Consider the following 15,812-nt stretch of genomic DNA (forward strand, 5'->3'; position numbering starts at 1 on the left):
TATTGCTAGGGGGACAGGAGACGAGATAATTCTCTGTTTCGTTGTCTGGGTTAGAGTCACATATGCCTTCCGAGTCTGTGGTCGGAAATCGTTGCGGAGATCCGCATTGTCTGTCTCTGTCAGGGGACGGACTAGGTGACCTGGAGCCACTGTGTCTCTCCCTGGAGGGGGACGACCGAGTGCTATGTGAGGACGCAGATGAATGCGACCTGTGGTCGGAAGTGGCATGTCCCCGAGATTTAAACGCATGACCCCGGACCTGCTAGCGCGGGCTGGTCTCCCATTTGGGTTCCAGCCAAGGCTCAAGCTGCTTAGCGGCCGCCACCTGACGAATGCAGTCACGCTAGGCCTAGAACGGCCGGTGGACTGGGTAACTTTCATAGCCGAGACATGACCCTGCAAAGCCTGCAGTAGTGTAGAGGTCAGGCTATGTATGGACTGTGTTATAGACTGCAACATCTGAGTAGCCCATTCCGGTATGGAAGAAGACGCAGAAGCGTTGGTTCTGACCCAGTGTTTTGGACACAGTCCCGGCAGTGTGGGTCCGTGCTGCCCCTGGGGAGTGGTCTTGCAGGCTGTGCAGAATGCTCTTGTCTGGTTTTCTTCCTTGAGCCCGGCTTGCACAGAGGCTGGCTAGCAGGGGTCCTACAGGGGCTATGCAAAGGGGAGAACTTATAGGTAATATGAATGCACAGCTGAGTAAAGAAAACCCAGCTGTGATCTTACCCCACCAGTGTGCCCCTAAGTCCAGCGCCGACAAATCACAGTCCTGTGCCCCCCGGAGACTGTTGTATGGCTGTCAGCTATGTTTCCTGCTGCAGCAAGATGGCCACCGGGATTCTGAGGTGGAGGGGGAAGGGGGCAGAGAGCTGAAAAGGGCACACTGAGCTATGTAAAAGCGCGCCCTTCCTGCCTCGATCCGCCCCTTCTATGACACTGCAGAGTGTCATTTTCATCATCCGGGGGGCGGGCCAGGGGGCGAGAATAGGGCGGCGACTTCGGCTAGGCCGAAGCCGCGGCCTAAATTTGATACCTCATGCCCAGAAGGGCTCCAGGACGGCGCGGTTGTCCAGGGGGGGGGGTCGGATTCAAACCAGACCCCCCCCGGATTGAATGGCAGGCTAGCGGTGGGGTTATGAGCGCGAACTAGGCCCTGTGGGGGGTCCCTTTGAGACGCTATGCAGCTGGTGCTGCCACAGAGACAGGGGTGCAGGGAGCCCTGTCTCTGACAAGTACCATGCCTGCCTGCACCTCCCCCGGTCCCAACAGGAGCCCGCAGCTGGGCTGGGGTCCCTGGACTTGTAAGTGGCCGAATGGTGCCTGATACAGGCCCTACCTGCGGTGTCTCAACCTAATGCCCCCAGAGGGGGATTAGGGAGGGTGCTGCTGTCACCGTCAGGGGGCTTCATCCTATCCTCGACCTCAACCCAGAGCCCAAGGGAACTGGGGAAGGAGGGGGGGGTCTCGACTTCGAGCCAGTACCTGAGGGACTGGGGAAGGAGCGACATGGGGAATAGCCGTCTCGACCTCAACCGGGTACCCCTTAATAGGGGACCGAGGAGGGAGCCATGCCGGGGGTCTCGCTGGGGACCCGCTTTTCTTCATCTGTAATCCGTTGAAGAGAAAAAAAAAAATCAAGGAAAAAAACGGAGTAAAAACTCTTAGGTGTGCCTCCTTGCGACACTAAGCAAAAACTGGAGAAGGCTGACGCCGTCCAGGGGTGTATACTGCAGAGGAGGAGCCAAAGGAGGAGTTAATCTTTTTCAGATTATGCATAGTGTCGCCTCCTAGTGGACAGCAGCATAACACCCACGGTTCTGTGTCCCCCAATAAGGCGACAGAGTAAAATCTGATTGGTAAACGGCGTAACGAGAAAGATTAGGGGTTTTTGTCCACCGCAACATTTCAATAAGAGGTGATCAAAATATATCTACCCCAAAATAGTATCAGTAAAAACATAAGCTAAGGACTAGAGATGAGCTTTCCGATATTGAAATATCGGAAATCGGCCTGTTATTTGCGATATCGGATTTCCGATGCCGATATTTTTTTTTCACATCGGAAATCCCATAATCCTTCAGCCTCTGAGCCTCTAACCCTAACTATCCCTAACCCTTACCACTAACCCTAACTCCTACCGAAACCCTACTAACCCTAAACCTGCTAACCATAAGCATTACTGTAACCCTAACCCTACTAACCATAAGCATAACCCTAAACCCTACTAACCATAACCCCTAACCCTACTATCCCTAACCCTACTAACCATAAGCATAACCCTAGCTGTAAACCCTGACTCTACTAACCCTAAGTAACCCTACTAACCCCTAACCCTACTAACCATAACCCCTAACCCCTACTAACCCACAAGCATAACCCTAACTAACCCTCACCCCAACCATAACCTTAACTAACCCTAACCCTACTAACCCTAACTCCTACCAACCATAAACCCTAACCCTACCCCAACTAATCCTAAGGCAAAGAAAAAACACCGCTGTTAAGAAGATGGCGACCAGTTTTCCTGCTACAGCTTTCGCTCTGTGCATTTTTCTAGCGATTTTTTTGCTCCTCTGCCTCTGCAAACTCCTTCCCCATTATCCTGAGGTGTTTCCCCTCCATTTTATCCATTATATAGCACTGTAGTGGTCATTTTGTAATTCCGATTTTTTTTCTCCCACTGACTTGCATTGATATCGGAAATCGGAAATTCCAATATCCGATATTTTCCAATATCGGAAATCGGAATTCCGATATGATATTGGGCAATATCACTCATCCCTACTCAGGACACAAAATATAAGCCGTCCCTCAGCCCCATATCCCTAAAAATGAGTCTCGGAAAATTGCGACATAACCAAAAAAAAAAGTTTTCATTTTTTAAATTATTTTTTCACCACTCAAAAAAAAAAACAAAAACTATACATGTTTGGTATCTGCGCATTCATATTGGACCTGGAGAAGCATATATTCTCGTCATTTTACAATATAGTGAACATGGAAAATAAAAAAAAAAAAATCAAACTATTGTGGAATTGCACTTTCTTTGCAATTTCAGCACACAATTTTTTTCCAGCGCTTCACATAACCAATGGTGTCTTTCAAAGGTACAACATGTCTTGCAAAAAAAAAAAAACAAAAAAAAAACAAGCTCTCATAAGGCTATGGGGACGGAGAAAATAAGCTATGGTCCTTGGAATAAGGGAAGTAAAAAATGAAAGCGCAAAAATGGAAAATCACAAGGTCATGAAGGCATTAAAAGTCAAGCCATCCGTCAGGATTGATAATAAGACATAACCCATATCTACTCTAATAACTTAAGTCGTAACACCAGAGTGAAACATGGCCAACATTTTCCTAGTACTTACTGTCGAAGTCTTCTTGGCCCCGGTAGGGGCAGCTTGGTCTCCTTCCTCAGATACTTGTATGACAGAGGGTCATTCAGTTGTAAAGTCAGGGAAAACATGCGTTGCTGGGCAGAGTACTCAGATTCAGGCTTTTTGAAAAGTTCCAGAGGAATGTCTAGTGATACAAAATAAAGAGTTTACATGTGTGAATATTGCTTACATGACCTAAGAAAATGGAGAAATCACATCATGCTCTGTATTCATCAATATAAACAAGCAACTGGAGGAAGAAATCTGTGCTTCTCAGGTTCTGCAGGGATACTTGAAAACTTGTCAAGTGAATTAAACAATATAAGACCTTGTTACAAATAAAGAGTAATCATAGAATCATTCTACGATTAGACTCATTTTTTATTGAGCAAAATAATCCAATATCAGTTCTAAGTGGCAACAGAATTTAAACCTTTAGGATTAACAGAAAATTTAAAAGGCAAAATTGGAGTCTGGTGTTTTCAATAAATTGAATTACAAAAGTGTGACTGGGCAATAGGATTTTATTAACACCAGTTTTGCGTAGATGCAATGTTTTGATCGCCTGTTATTGAATTTTATTGCTGTGACGCTCAGCTAAAAAACTAATTCTGGCATTCTCATTTTTATTTCCCCATTATACAGTTTACAAATCGGATTCATTTCCTTTATATTTTGCTAGATTGGACTTTACGGACGTTTTGATACAAAATGTGTATTTCTATATTTTAATATAGGAAAAGGGGAATTATTTGAACTTTAAAAATATGAAAAAAATTTTCACCCCACTTTTTACTGTAATTGTTAGACACCTTAAGGGGCTTGAACCTGCGATCATCTGATCGCTTGTGCTAAACACAGCAGTGCTACAATACTGCTGTGCAGAGTGAAAAGCACAATTTCATGTGAATGTCAGCTACAGGTTGGCTTTCACAGAACCCTCATGACAAGCATGGAGGTCTTCTGCAGACCCCCACTTATCATGGCGACCTGTTATCACCCTACAATCATGCCATAGATGCACTGAGAGGAGCATAGATTGACAAGCTCCTGCCGGCATGCATTAAAATGCTGCTGTCAGAGATTGACAATGGTATTCTAAAGGTTAAAAGCCATGGACCCAGCTCCGCTCCACCTATGGCTGTTAGAGATAGATGACGGATGAATAATTCAGCCATCATCTGCTGAGAAAGCAGAGCCCGAATGAAAGTTAGTGCCTCAGCATATGATGTAAATGTACATCATCTTTGGGGAATAGGTTAAAGAATAGGGAATCTATCAAATTCTGATTTTCACGGCATATACATTGAAGTGTGTCACAGCATGACAAAACAGAGATTGAGACCTTCAGCAGAATGGTTGTTGATGTTCATCAGGCTCGAAAAGGTTACAAAACTATCTCTAAAGAGTTTGGACGCTACTAATCCACAGTTAGACAGATTATATACAAAGGAAGGAAATTCAGGACCAATATTAACCTCCCCATGAGGAGTCAACCAACAAACATCACTCGGAGCTTCATGTAGCAAAGTCTATGAGGTCACAAAGGAACCCTCTAGGCAAGTAAAGGCCTCTCTTACATTAGCTACTGTTAACATTCATGAGTCCACTATTAGGAAGACACTGAAGAACAAAAACTTGTATGGCAGGAATGCAAGGAGGAGAAAGCCACTGCTTACCAAAAAGAATATTACTGCCCATCAGCAGTTTGCTAAAGATTACCTGAACAAGCCAGAAGACTATTCGAACAATGTTTTGTGGACCGATTAAGCCAGAATAAAGGTTTTTGGTTTAAATTAGTGCTTTGTTTGGAGAAAGGGAAAACCTTTATATCATATGTGAAATATGGTGGTAATATCAGTGATTGGACACAATTTGCTGCATGTGGGCAGGACAACTTCCCATCATTGATGGAACAATAAATTATAAATTCTACCAGCAAATTCCAAAAGAAAACATCAGGACATCTGTTCATGAGTCTCGAGAGAACATTGGTCATGCAGGAAGACAATGACTGAATGATCAATGAATGAAAATTAAATTTTAGGAATAACCAAGTCAAAGTCCTCAGGACTAATCGGCAAATAAATGTATTAGTCCATGGATGAGCGATAGACTCTGAAACAGTCTTTCATACACAAACCATGTTTGTCAGGGCAGGTGTCACACTGATAAATAGTGTCCTTTCATATCCCCCTTCTGTAACACACTTTGCATCTTTTTTGTGACCTTCTCTTTGCAGTTTGAGGGACCTCACGGGGGAAATGTTGCCCTGGTACAACACGGACACCTTTAGGTCCAGAACTACTGTGGCCGCTCCTTCTTGACTGCCAAGTATTAGGGCCTTGATGACAACCTCCTGGAACTATAGGAGGGTCCCGGTTTGGCCTGCACATCCTGATAGCACAAAAAAGAGTTGTACATTGCCATCTGTACGATGTGCACGGCCAGCTTCTTGTACTAAACCTTGGCTTTTCTCATGGCACTGTATGGGTAGAGGTCTTGATCAGAGATATCAACTTCTCCCATGTTCTTGTTGTACTCCAGCACACAGTTTGGTTTGTGGACCTTGTACAACAGTGGGGATGTTGCAATCACCAAGTATGGTGGTGAAGAAAAATTCATCCCTCTTGTCCTTGTAATTGACCACTCCGATGTTGGCGCTACAGTGAGTTCTGCTCTTACCCTTTCTGAGCAGCTGCCCAATTAGCATCCTAGAGAGGCCTCTGATTTTTTCAGACAGTACTGCATGCTGCAGTAGCTCGTGCAGAGAGGGACTTGAAGGGTGGGATGCTGGCATAAAAGTTATCTACATAGAAGTGATAACCTTGATCCAGCAGTGAGTGCACTAATTCCTAATTATACAAAATGTCAACACTCCAATATTGCCGAATTTCTGGCTTTTTCTCTACCCGAAATGAAGAACAAGGCCCCAAACCTTCATAATTTCTACGGCATCTACAGGGGTGCAGTTGGTAAATGATTTTGTTTGGGACATGATGAGTTTACAAAATTCTCAAAGAAAAATACTTTGAAAAAGTCAATTTCTATGAGGCTGGTGGTGTCAAATTGGATTCCTGATGGCATCAAAAAATCAGGAAACTGTGGCTCATAATTTTCAGGATGTAAGGCCATAGGGCGTCATTAACAGTAGGAGACTGTTAATTTTCTGTCCTAGGGCGTCTGTGCGGCGGTTCGGTATCACTTGAAGAAAAGGAGGAGGAGGTTGAAAGGAAGATGGGATCCTCTCCCTCACCATCAGTGTGCCTCCTGCGCTGAATACTGGGATTCAGACGAATGGGGCATTTTTTTCACATATGTGGTGTTTGGTGTATACAAAAAAAAAAATCTACCTTAAAATAAGTATAAAAATTTGGTAAAAACAAAAGTATTAACTGGACATCAGCCCGCCACTGACACTTACCGAACTATATTCTGTAAAAAAATACTGTTATAGTCGCTGTTTACTACAGCATATTTTTACTGTCAATCTAGTTCCAGCAGCTTCATTTCATATCTGCGCATGTTCTGGAGCCACAGGAACAGAGTGCCACTCGTAGTGCGCATGCTCACAACGTATACGTCACCTAGTCACTGACTCATCGCGACTCTGGAGCATATGCAAATTTAGATGGGACGTACACCCAGATTCAGTGCACATGCACCAGGACCTGATAGTCAGTGCACAAGCGTGAAATTTACCGGGCGATTGCTATGACAACGGACAGTCCAGGCAATTAATCAGGTTGCGATAGACATGAGTATTTTGAAGGGAACCGTGCAGGAAGGATGGAAAGCACCCCCCCAATAACTGAAAGAGAAGGTATGTCATGTAATCACCTAAGCATAAAAAGTGTGGGGGGGGGGGGGGGGGGTTTCAGATAAATAGTGGGAAGTTTTACTTGAGAAGACCATGTTAGTGATGAACACTGCATCACAAGCAAGACATTGAGGGAAGTTTAATATCGAAAAAGGATGTGACAGGTTCCCTTTAAGGTCAAGTTTTTGCACAAACATGGAAAATTCTCAAGGGTTCACAAACTTTAAAGCACCACTATAGGTCTCTTCATTCAGGCATCCAGGTTTTTTATATGCGTTCAATACATTTATTTAATGCATAAAACACATGAATCACAGCGTATACGGCTGTTCACATGTTCATTGATGTTCTTGGACTTATTTTTTTTTGTGAAGCCAAAAAAAAAAAAAAAAAAACTGAGAAAATCAGTTTGGATCAATTTGTAGCTCAAACTTGCCAATTCAAGTACATGGATTCTTGAAAGAAAATAAACGGACAGCACTTGGACACCATGTGGCATCTAAGTGCTGTCCATTTTTTAATCCTTTTTTTTTTAGGAAAAGCTTAACTTTTTGTTCTGCATATGAGAGGAAATAAAAAAAATAAATAAATAACATGTATAGGAAAAACACACAAAAAAAAAAAAATCAGGCACACTTAAAGTCTTTTTTTCTGCAAAGAAAAAAAATGACTAATAGATTGTTCAATGTGCTATAGCTCCCATTGTTCTCGGCAGAACAAATCCTTTTTACACAGGATGATGCTGTGCCGAGAATGGTAATGTCTTGTGCACATGTTCTGGTGATAGGCAACCTTCTATAGTCTGCAAAATTGTCGAGAACGAGCGTTCTTGGAAATACTTGTTCACGACAGCCTCGCAGCCTTAATACTAATTTTCTCAGAGTACACAATGCAATTTAGGGTGCCCTGTCCTATGTGAAGCTGGAAGCACAAATCATCTGTTGGCTTGCACCTGTCTTCCAGCATACTCTTACATTAATCATCTTGGGTGGGAAGCAGGCAAAACACCCACTGCACTTGTTTGCAGTAAAAACGTTTTTGTTTTGACAAATCAAAAGTTCAACTGAAAGTACATGTTGACTATCCATGTACGTATAGACATTCCAAATTCATCATAGCGGCTTATGCTGGATGATAACTGATCCACCTTTAGACTGTCAATTCTAAAATTGAAATTGTCACATTTCAAGCCAAATTCTCTTTTCCATCTAGACCACACCCCTTTGTCAAGAGCTGTTGCCAGATTTCTGGTACATTTTTTCTAGTAAATCTCTCATATTGTGCATAATTTTTTTTCTTTTTTTAAATGTTAGCTGGTACCTTCATAAGGCTGAAGAATGTCCAAAAGCCGAGAGCTCAATAAGTTTCGCTTGATAAGCTCATGATAAATACTAAGGCAAGTCTGGCGTAAACGCTTCTCTCTGTCTTTCGCATTTCTAAGTTCCTTCTCTTTTTGTGCCCTTGAATCTTCTGAAACTTGGAGCTTCCTTTTTAGAGTATCAATATCGGGAATGAAATATGGGTGATCCTAGAAAACAATGTTTATACTCAAAGATTAAAAACGTACTTGAATGTCAATACAAATATTCCACATGGGCAATTAAAACAGGTATCCATGCATCACATCTGATACAGAAGTTTGAATTTTTATACTTCCCGTAAAATTCCTTTCTATTTGAATAAACTTGCGACAGTTTTGACCCCATTCATTTTCTTCTGACCCCATTCATTTTCTTCTGTCTCAAGGTCTTTCTTGGGTGGTTGTGTAAATGTTTTTTTGTTCCCCATGTTCAAGTCATGTTGGTATATGATCTGCTACTAGAAGACTCTGTGAAAAAAAAAGTCTTGGCTCTGCCTTCTCCTAGTGCACTAGGCAACTCCGTTTAGTGCCATAAACAGTAGGAGAGCAACACAAATCAATGGAGAAATTCTAGAACAAGCAAAGATCAACAAACTTGGGGGGGGGGGGGGGGACTGGCTATCAGAGGTAACAGATGAGCAAGGAATAGAGAGAGTGATGTCCTACAATCTTATTCACTGAGAAAGGGGATTTATAGGAAGTACAGAAATCTCTTTAATATCATTGGGGACACAGGACTATGGGACATTCCAAAGCATTCACAATGGGAGGGAAAAACAACAGCTAACCCCAAAGACCACCAAACAAAGGCCTAGTGTACCTTTCGCACCAAGCTGGCATCAACAGACGCCACAGAGTGAATTTTGGAAAATTTTACAAGGGTAGACAGAGGCCTGGGTGCCAACCTTAAAACCTGAGAAACACAAGCGCAATGCTTAACTGCCCAGAAGGCCTCAGTCGGCCTTGTGGAAAGAACACAAACCTGAATGGAGGGAGATACAGTGGGTACGGAAAGTATTCAGACCCCTTTAAATTTTTCACTCTTTGTTTCATTGCAGCCATCTGGAAGATGAAATGGTAAAGGTGTTCCCTACTCTAAGGAGTCCACTGTCCTTGAGTCTCGGGACTTACTGACATAGGTTGGTGCCATGTGACTGACACGGAAAGTGGGGAAGTGTTAGGCTGCGTTCACACGTATCGTTTTTTTTCGCATTTTCAAAGTGCGATTTTTGCTACGAAAACGCAAAAAAACAGCATCCCATGCGATTCCGCAATGCTGTGCGCTAATGCTGCGGATTTTCCCGTGGCGGAATCGCATCGCGGAAAAATACGCAGCATGCTCATTATTTTGCGGAATCGCGGCAATTCCGCCCCCATAGGAATGCATTATTCTGTTTACTTTCCGCATGTGGCTGTGTCCACCATGCGAAAAGTAAGCAGAACATTTGCGGATGGTACTCACGGTCCGGAGGAGAGGAGACTGTCCTCCTGGCTCTGGGTATCATATCCCTGTAAAAAATAGAATTAAAATTAAAAAAAAAAAAAAAAAAAAAAAAAAAAAAAAAAAATCGGGTTATATTCACCTTCCGATGTCCCGCGCAGCATCCCAAGGCTTCCGCGATACACGCGGCAGGTCCCGTGTTCCCAGTAATGCATTGCGATAATGACCTTTGCTGATGTTGCGTCTCACGATACTGTAGCGGTCATCAAAGGTCATTGCTGCAATGCATCACCGGGAACGGGACCTGCCGGAGCATCGCAGAGGCCTGGGGATGCTGCGAGGGACATCGGAAGGTGAATATAACCCGATATTTTATTTTTTTTTTACTATTTTTAACATTAGATCGATCTTTTTACTACAGATGCTGCATAGGCAGCCTCAATAGTAAAAAGTTGGTCACACTCGTCAAACACTATGTTTGACGAGTGTGACCAACCTGTCAATCAGTTTTCCAAGCGATGCTACAGATCGCTTTGAAAATGCTAGCATTCTGCAAGCTAATTACGCTTGCAAACCGCTAGTTTTTCCGCGGGAAAATAAAATGCGATTTTCACGCGGAATGGAATTCCGGAATTCCTGCAGTAACTTCCGCAGGAGTTCCGCTACGTATGAACTTAGCCTTAGGGTTCGCCAGGAAAAACAAAGTTGGATGAAGTCCTCTGGGAGGAGAGCACACACTCTTCCAGATCCAGGTTTTCATGGTTGATAAAGTCTGCAGCTCAGATTTTCAAACCGGGAGTGTGGACAGTAAAGAGTTCTGGAATGTGAAGCTCTGACAAGTGAAGATATTGAGATCACATAGTTATTTGTGAGTGCCTATAATTCTGGGGAAGGAGCGCAATCGTTTCCCCATGGCATCTTTGATCTTGTCAAAGTATTTACTAAAGAGTCTTTCACCTGTGAAAGGGAGACAAGTAAGGACCTTTTAGAATGCCAGGTCTGTAATCTTGGATCTGAACCACATGGAGCACCGAACAGCCATAGAATTAGCTGAAAAGAAGCATCACAAAAGGAAGACATCAAGAAGATCCTCCAGAAGAGCCCAAAAAAAATAAGCCCTGGAAAAAATGATTAGCTCAGGCTAAACAAGCAAAAGCAGGACATAAAGTTGAATCTGCAGCTGATCTCCTTACTTACCAGATTAATAAGGAATGTCCAATCAGAAAACAAACTAGCTATCTGGGAATCCACGGGGGGGGGGGGGGGAGTGAACTTTTCAGCAACAGATTACTCTGCAAAAGGAAAAAACTACCTCAAAGCTCTTAGGCCTCCTTCACTCCTTCACACATCAGTTTTATTGTTATCAGTCACAATCAATCGTTTTTTGAAGAAAACAGATCCAGTGACTGATGCTGCTGAATCCGTTTTTTTCTCATAGACTTGTATTAGCAACAGATTGCGACAGATGGCCTCACGTTTCATCCGTCGTTCAACGAATCCGTTGGAAATTCTTTGTCTACGTCTAAGTCGGACAGCGACGGATCCAGCGCCGTCCGTCATTGGCTATAATAGAAGCCTATGGGCGCAGGATCCGTCACTGTCCATCAAAAGACGGAATCCGGCGACGGATTCAGTTTTTTTAAAACTGAGCATGCCTGGAAAAATTCTATTCCTTTTAATTTAACCCCTACAGCTGCTTTGTTGCGGATTCTGGGGTCTCTCTCTCTCCAGAAACACAAGGGACAAAGTTTACCTACAGCTGCTGAAACTGTTATGTCCCATGAATGAGACATTTTACAGACTTGCCTGTGCATTTTACATGCTGTATTGCAGTCTCTCATATTGTTTACTGTTGCTATGTGTTCCTGTGTTTTGCATAGCTGATATCCTCCCTCTCAATCAAGTTTGTCCCTCCTGTCTCCCTCTTCTGGGTGTGATGTCACTTCCTTCTTCTTCCCCCTGTGTCTCATTCTCCATCCTGGCTTCATTAGAAGCACATGTGTTTTCAACCTGTCTGAAGAAAGTCTTTTTTACCTGCTGCTGTTTGTATGCATTCAACAAGAATTCCTAAAGAAATCAAAGTCTCTTCTGGATTCTTCATAACATGTGTGCCGGCAGCTGAGTTGAGCTATCTGCGACTGTCGCCAATTGTAAGTAAGGTGAAGAGATCCAGCATCTCTAAGAGCCATATTTGCAGCCACAGGCCCCGGGGACAGAACAGTAAAAAAAAGACTTACCAGATTCATCTGTAAAGCCCACAGCTTCTATAAAGCTAAAGAACTTCCTGCAGAGCATCCGCTCTCAGCATATAAGAGACTATACAGCTCCCCTTCTCCCTGTGAATCAGGATGGCTGAAGGAATGTCTACACGGTCTCTGCCAGACCTATTGTCAGAGGAATAGTGCATAGAACTTGATCCACCATTTAGTGAGAAGGCTAGATGTCCCACAAAGCCAACATGGAAAATAAGGGAGAATCTAGTAAACATGATCTTCTCCGTGCTACAGCAGAGCTATGGCAAAAACTGCTGATTCACATAGACAGCATGTCTCAGCCTGCTTCTCTCCAACGACCACCAGAGGGAACCCTTGCACAACTGTGTTCAGATTATCAACTTTATGCAAAAATAGCAGATCAGTATATATCAGTGTTAAAGAGACTTAATCTGTCAGTTCCCTGCAAAGAGCTCCAAGCTTTCCAACAACTTAACTCTGAAAGAGAAAGCATGGTGCGCGACATAAAAGCCAAGACCGAGGAAAGAATTGCACTAATAGCCGAGATGTCAACTTGTATTTTTGGCTCAGCCAGACAGTCAAAGCGATCATCTAAGTCACCCTCCTCAAAATCTTCAACCCTCAGCGAACAACTCGTTAAAGCACGTGCAGAAGCCAAGGTCACTAAAATACAAGCTGCCTTCGCTCAAAAGGAAACGGAGATGAAAATAGAGGCAGCTGAAGCAGTACACAGAATAGAGGCCCTAGAGAAGGAACGAGAACACGCCATTGCAAGGTTAAAGGTCCTGGAACAAGCCATCAGTGGGAGCCAAAGAGACAGCATCAGTTTAAGTGATTTTGATACTGAAGACCCTCTTAAGCATGCTAGAGACTATGTACAAAGCCAATACAGCGCTACCCCTACTCCTGCAATCCTTCCTGACCGCACAGATGCTCCCCTTAGCCAACAGGACACAGAGTGTTTACCCGCATCCTGCACCCAAGGTCAGTACAATACTCTGCCAACCTTGCATCCTGATCCTCCTCTGTGCACCGAAATGTACCAGAAACCTGCACCTCACCAAATCTTATACACAAAAACATAGGTGCAGGCCAATATGCAGGCAAGTCGCCACACTCCGGTCAGTCACACAATTCCAGTCCCATGTGTGGCAGAAACTAAGCTCATTTAGCCAGTTAATGGACTGAACGCCTACACTGCCCCATATATTCCTGCATTCCCAGATCAAAGCACAGACTGTAGAAACAATGCTATCCAGCCAGCGACGGTCCTTCCAAAATCGGAGAATGCTGATATGACTGGCCTTGCAAGGTACATGATTCGGCGTGATCTAACCAAGACTGGTCTTACAAAGTTTGACGATAAACCTGAGAACTGCAGGGGTTGGAAGTGCACCTTTAAAACCACAATCAGTGACCTCACCATCACCGCCGCTGAAGCGCTAGACCTGCTAATCAGGTGGCTTGGGCCACAATCCACGGATCGGGTCAAGAGACTTAAATCTGTCCACACCAGTAATCCCATTGTGGGTCTCACCGCTACATGGAAGAGGCTAGAAAGAAGCTATGGCAGTCTTGAGGCCATAGAAAAGGCCCTGTTCAAGCGACTAGAGGATTTTCCAAAGGTATCTAATATGGACAGTACAAGGTTCCAAGAGCTCAGCGACCTCCTGTTAGAGCTTCAGCTGGTCAACGCAGACCCGTACCTGTCTGGCCTCAGCTATCTGGACACTGCTAATGGGGTAAATCCAATAGTTTCCAAGCTTCCGCCCAATATCCAAAATAAGTGGGCCATGCTTGGATCAAAATACAAAAGGGAAACAAAGTCTCCTTGCCTCCATTTTCCTACTTCTGCGAGTTCATCAAAAATATTGCAGAGTCTAAGACTGATCCAAGTTTTTCCTATGGAGAACACAGCGACCCTGTTTTATCTCCTAATCACGACAGTCCACGTCTTAACTACAGGAACTGCCGAGCTACAATCTTCCGTCACGAAGACTGATGTTCTTCCCACACCTTCAGTATCACAAGATAAGAGCGACAAAAGGTAAGAAGGATGAGAATCCTAATCGTACGTGTTCCATTCACAAGAAACCTCACCCCTTAAAGAAGTGCATCGGCTTCAGAAAGAAACCACTCCAGGAATGCAAGGAGCTTCTGAAGAACTATGGGATATGTTACAGGTGCTGCGCTTCTACTGAACAATTTGCTAAGGACTGCAAAACATCTATTTAGTGTTTGGAGTGTGACAGTGAGGAGCATGTGCAAGCGCTCCATCCATCCCAATCTAACATTGCACAGCTTACTCCTTCCCCCACCACAAGGCAAGGCGGGGAGGATGATGTTCAAACAGTCAGTTCTATCTCAATATCTTCTTCATGCACAGAAGTCTGCGGAGAAGGCCTCTGGGACAAGTCGTGTGCGAAGATATGCCTGGTGAATGTGTATTCCAAGGGTCGACCAGAGAAAACCGCAAGGGTGTATGTTATCCTGAACGATCAGAGCAACCGATCACTTGCAAGGTCAGAACTCTTTGACATGTTTGACTTAAAGGGAAACGCTCACCCCTACACCCTAGGTACCTGCAGCGGTGTTACGGAGGTCTCTGGGAGAAGAGCCAATGGACTCATGGTGTTTTCTCTGGAGAACAATGTGGAGATTTACCCACTCTGGTCGAATGCAACGAGATACCGTCCAACAGAGAGGAAACTCCAACCCCAGAGGCTGCACTCAATCATCCTCATCAAAGACTTTGGCAGGCAAGATACCAGCTCTAGACAACAACGCAAACATCCTGATCCTGCTTGGCAGAGACATTCTGCGACTTCACAAGGTACGTCAGCAAATCAACGGGCCACACGACGCTCCATTTGCTCAACGCCTTGACCTAGGCTGGGTTATCATAGGCAATGTCTGTATAGAAAAGATGAAGAGACCCACGAGGATTTCCTCATTTAAGACTCACGTCCTACTGAATGGTCGCAGCACTTACTTTCAACCATGCCCACATCATTACTGGGTGAAAGAGATGATGAGCGACAAGTGGAAGAAAGAAACCTCTGATGACACGAGCATATTCCTGTCCCGTAATGATGACCTCGGTTCAACAGTGTTCATCTCTTCAAGAGGAGACAACCAGCTAGCACCTGCAAGGGAGGACAAAGAATTTATAAAGATTATGGAAAAGGAATTCGCCCAAGGCGATTCAAATAGCTGGGTAGCACCTTTACCTTTTTTCGTTCTCCAAGAACAAGGCTACCTGATAATCTGCAACAAGCAACGGCAAGGTTTTCATCCCTAAAACACACCTTAAAGAGAAGGCCGGAGATGGAGAAATATTTAGTCGACTTCATGCAGAATATCTTCGATAGAGGTCACGCGGAACCCGCACCCCTGCTAAAAAAAGGTGAAGAATGCTGGTATCTTCCATCCTTTGGTGTCTACCATCCTCGCAAACCTGACCAAATTAGAGTGGTGTTTGACTCCAGTGCTCAGTATGAAGGCATCTCCCTAAATAGCCTGCTCCTCACTGGGCCTAATCTAAACAACAGCCTTATAGGAGTACTGATTTGCTTCAGAC

The 15,812-nt window shown here is 44.1% G+C and overlaps 1 protein-coding gene across 4 annotated transcripts in view; it reads right to left on the reverse strand.

Annotated features, from left to right (window-relative positions):
* The window catches only part of THAP9 (THAP domain containing 9), a 79,902-nt gene that overhangs the window by 34,694 nt on the left and 29,396 nt on the right, over positions 1-15,812 (reverse strand). For all 4 annotated transcript variants that reach the window (XM_073551264.1, XM_073551262.1, XM_073551263.1 and 1 more), the window contains 2 exons: positions 8,518-8,725; positions 3,369-3,522 (listed from right to left, as the gene is read on the reverse strand). In XM_073551264.1, coding sequence (XP_073407365.1) covers positions 3,369-3,522; positions 8,518-8,725 — 362 coding nt within the window. The remainder of the gene's footprint in view (positions 1-3,368; positions 3,523-8,517; positions 8,726-15,812) is intronic.

The sequence above is a fragment of the Dendrobates tinctorius genome, unplaced genomic scaffold (genome assembly GCF_039654945.1).
Source record: "Dendrobates tinctorius isolate UK_male_01 unplaced genomic scaffold, ASM3965494v1 ptg000174l, whole genome shotgun sequence".
NCBI lineage: Eukaryota > Metazoa > Chordata > Amphibia > Anura > Dendrobatidae > Dendrobates > Dendrobates tinctorius.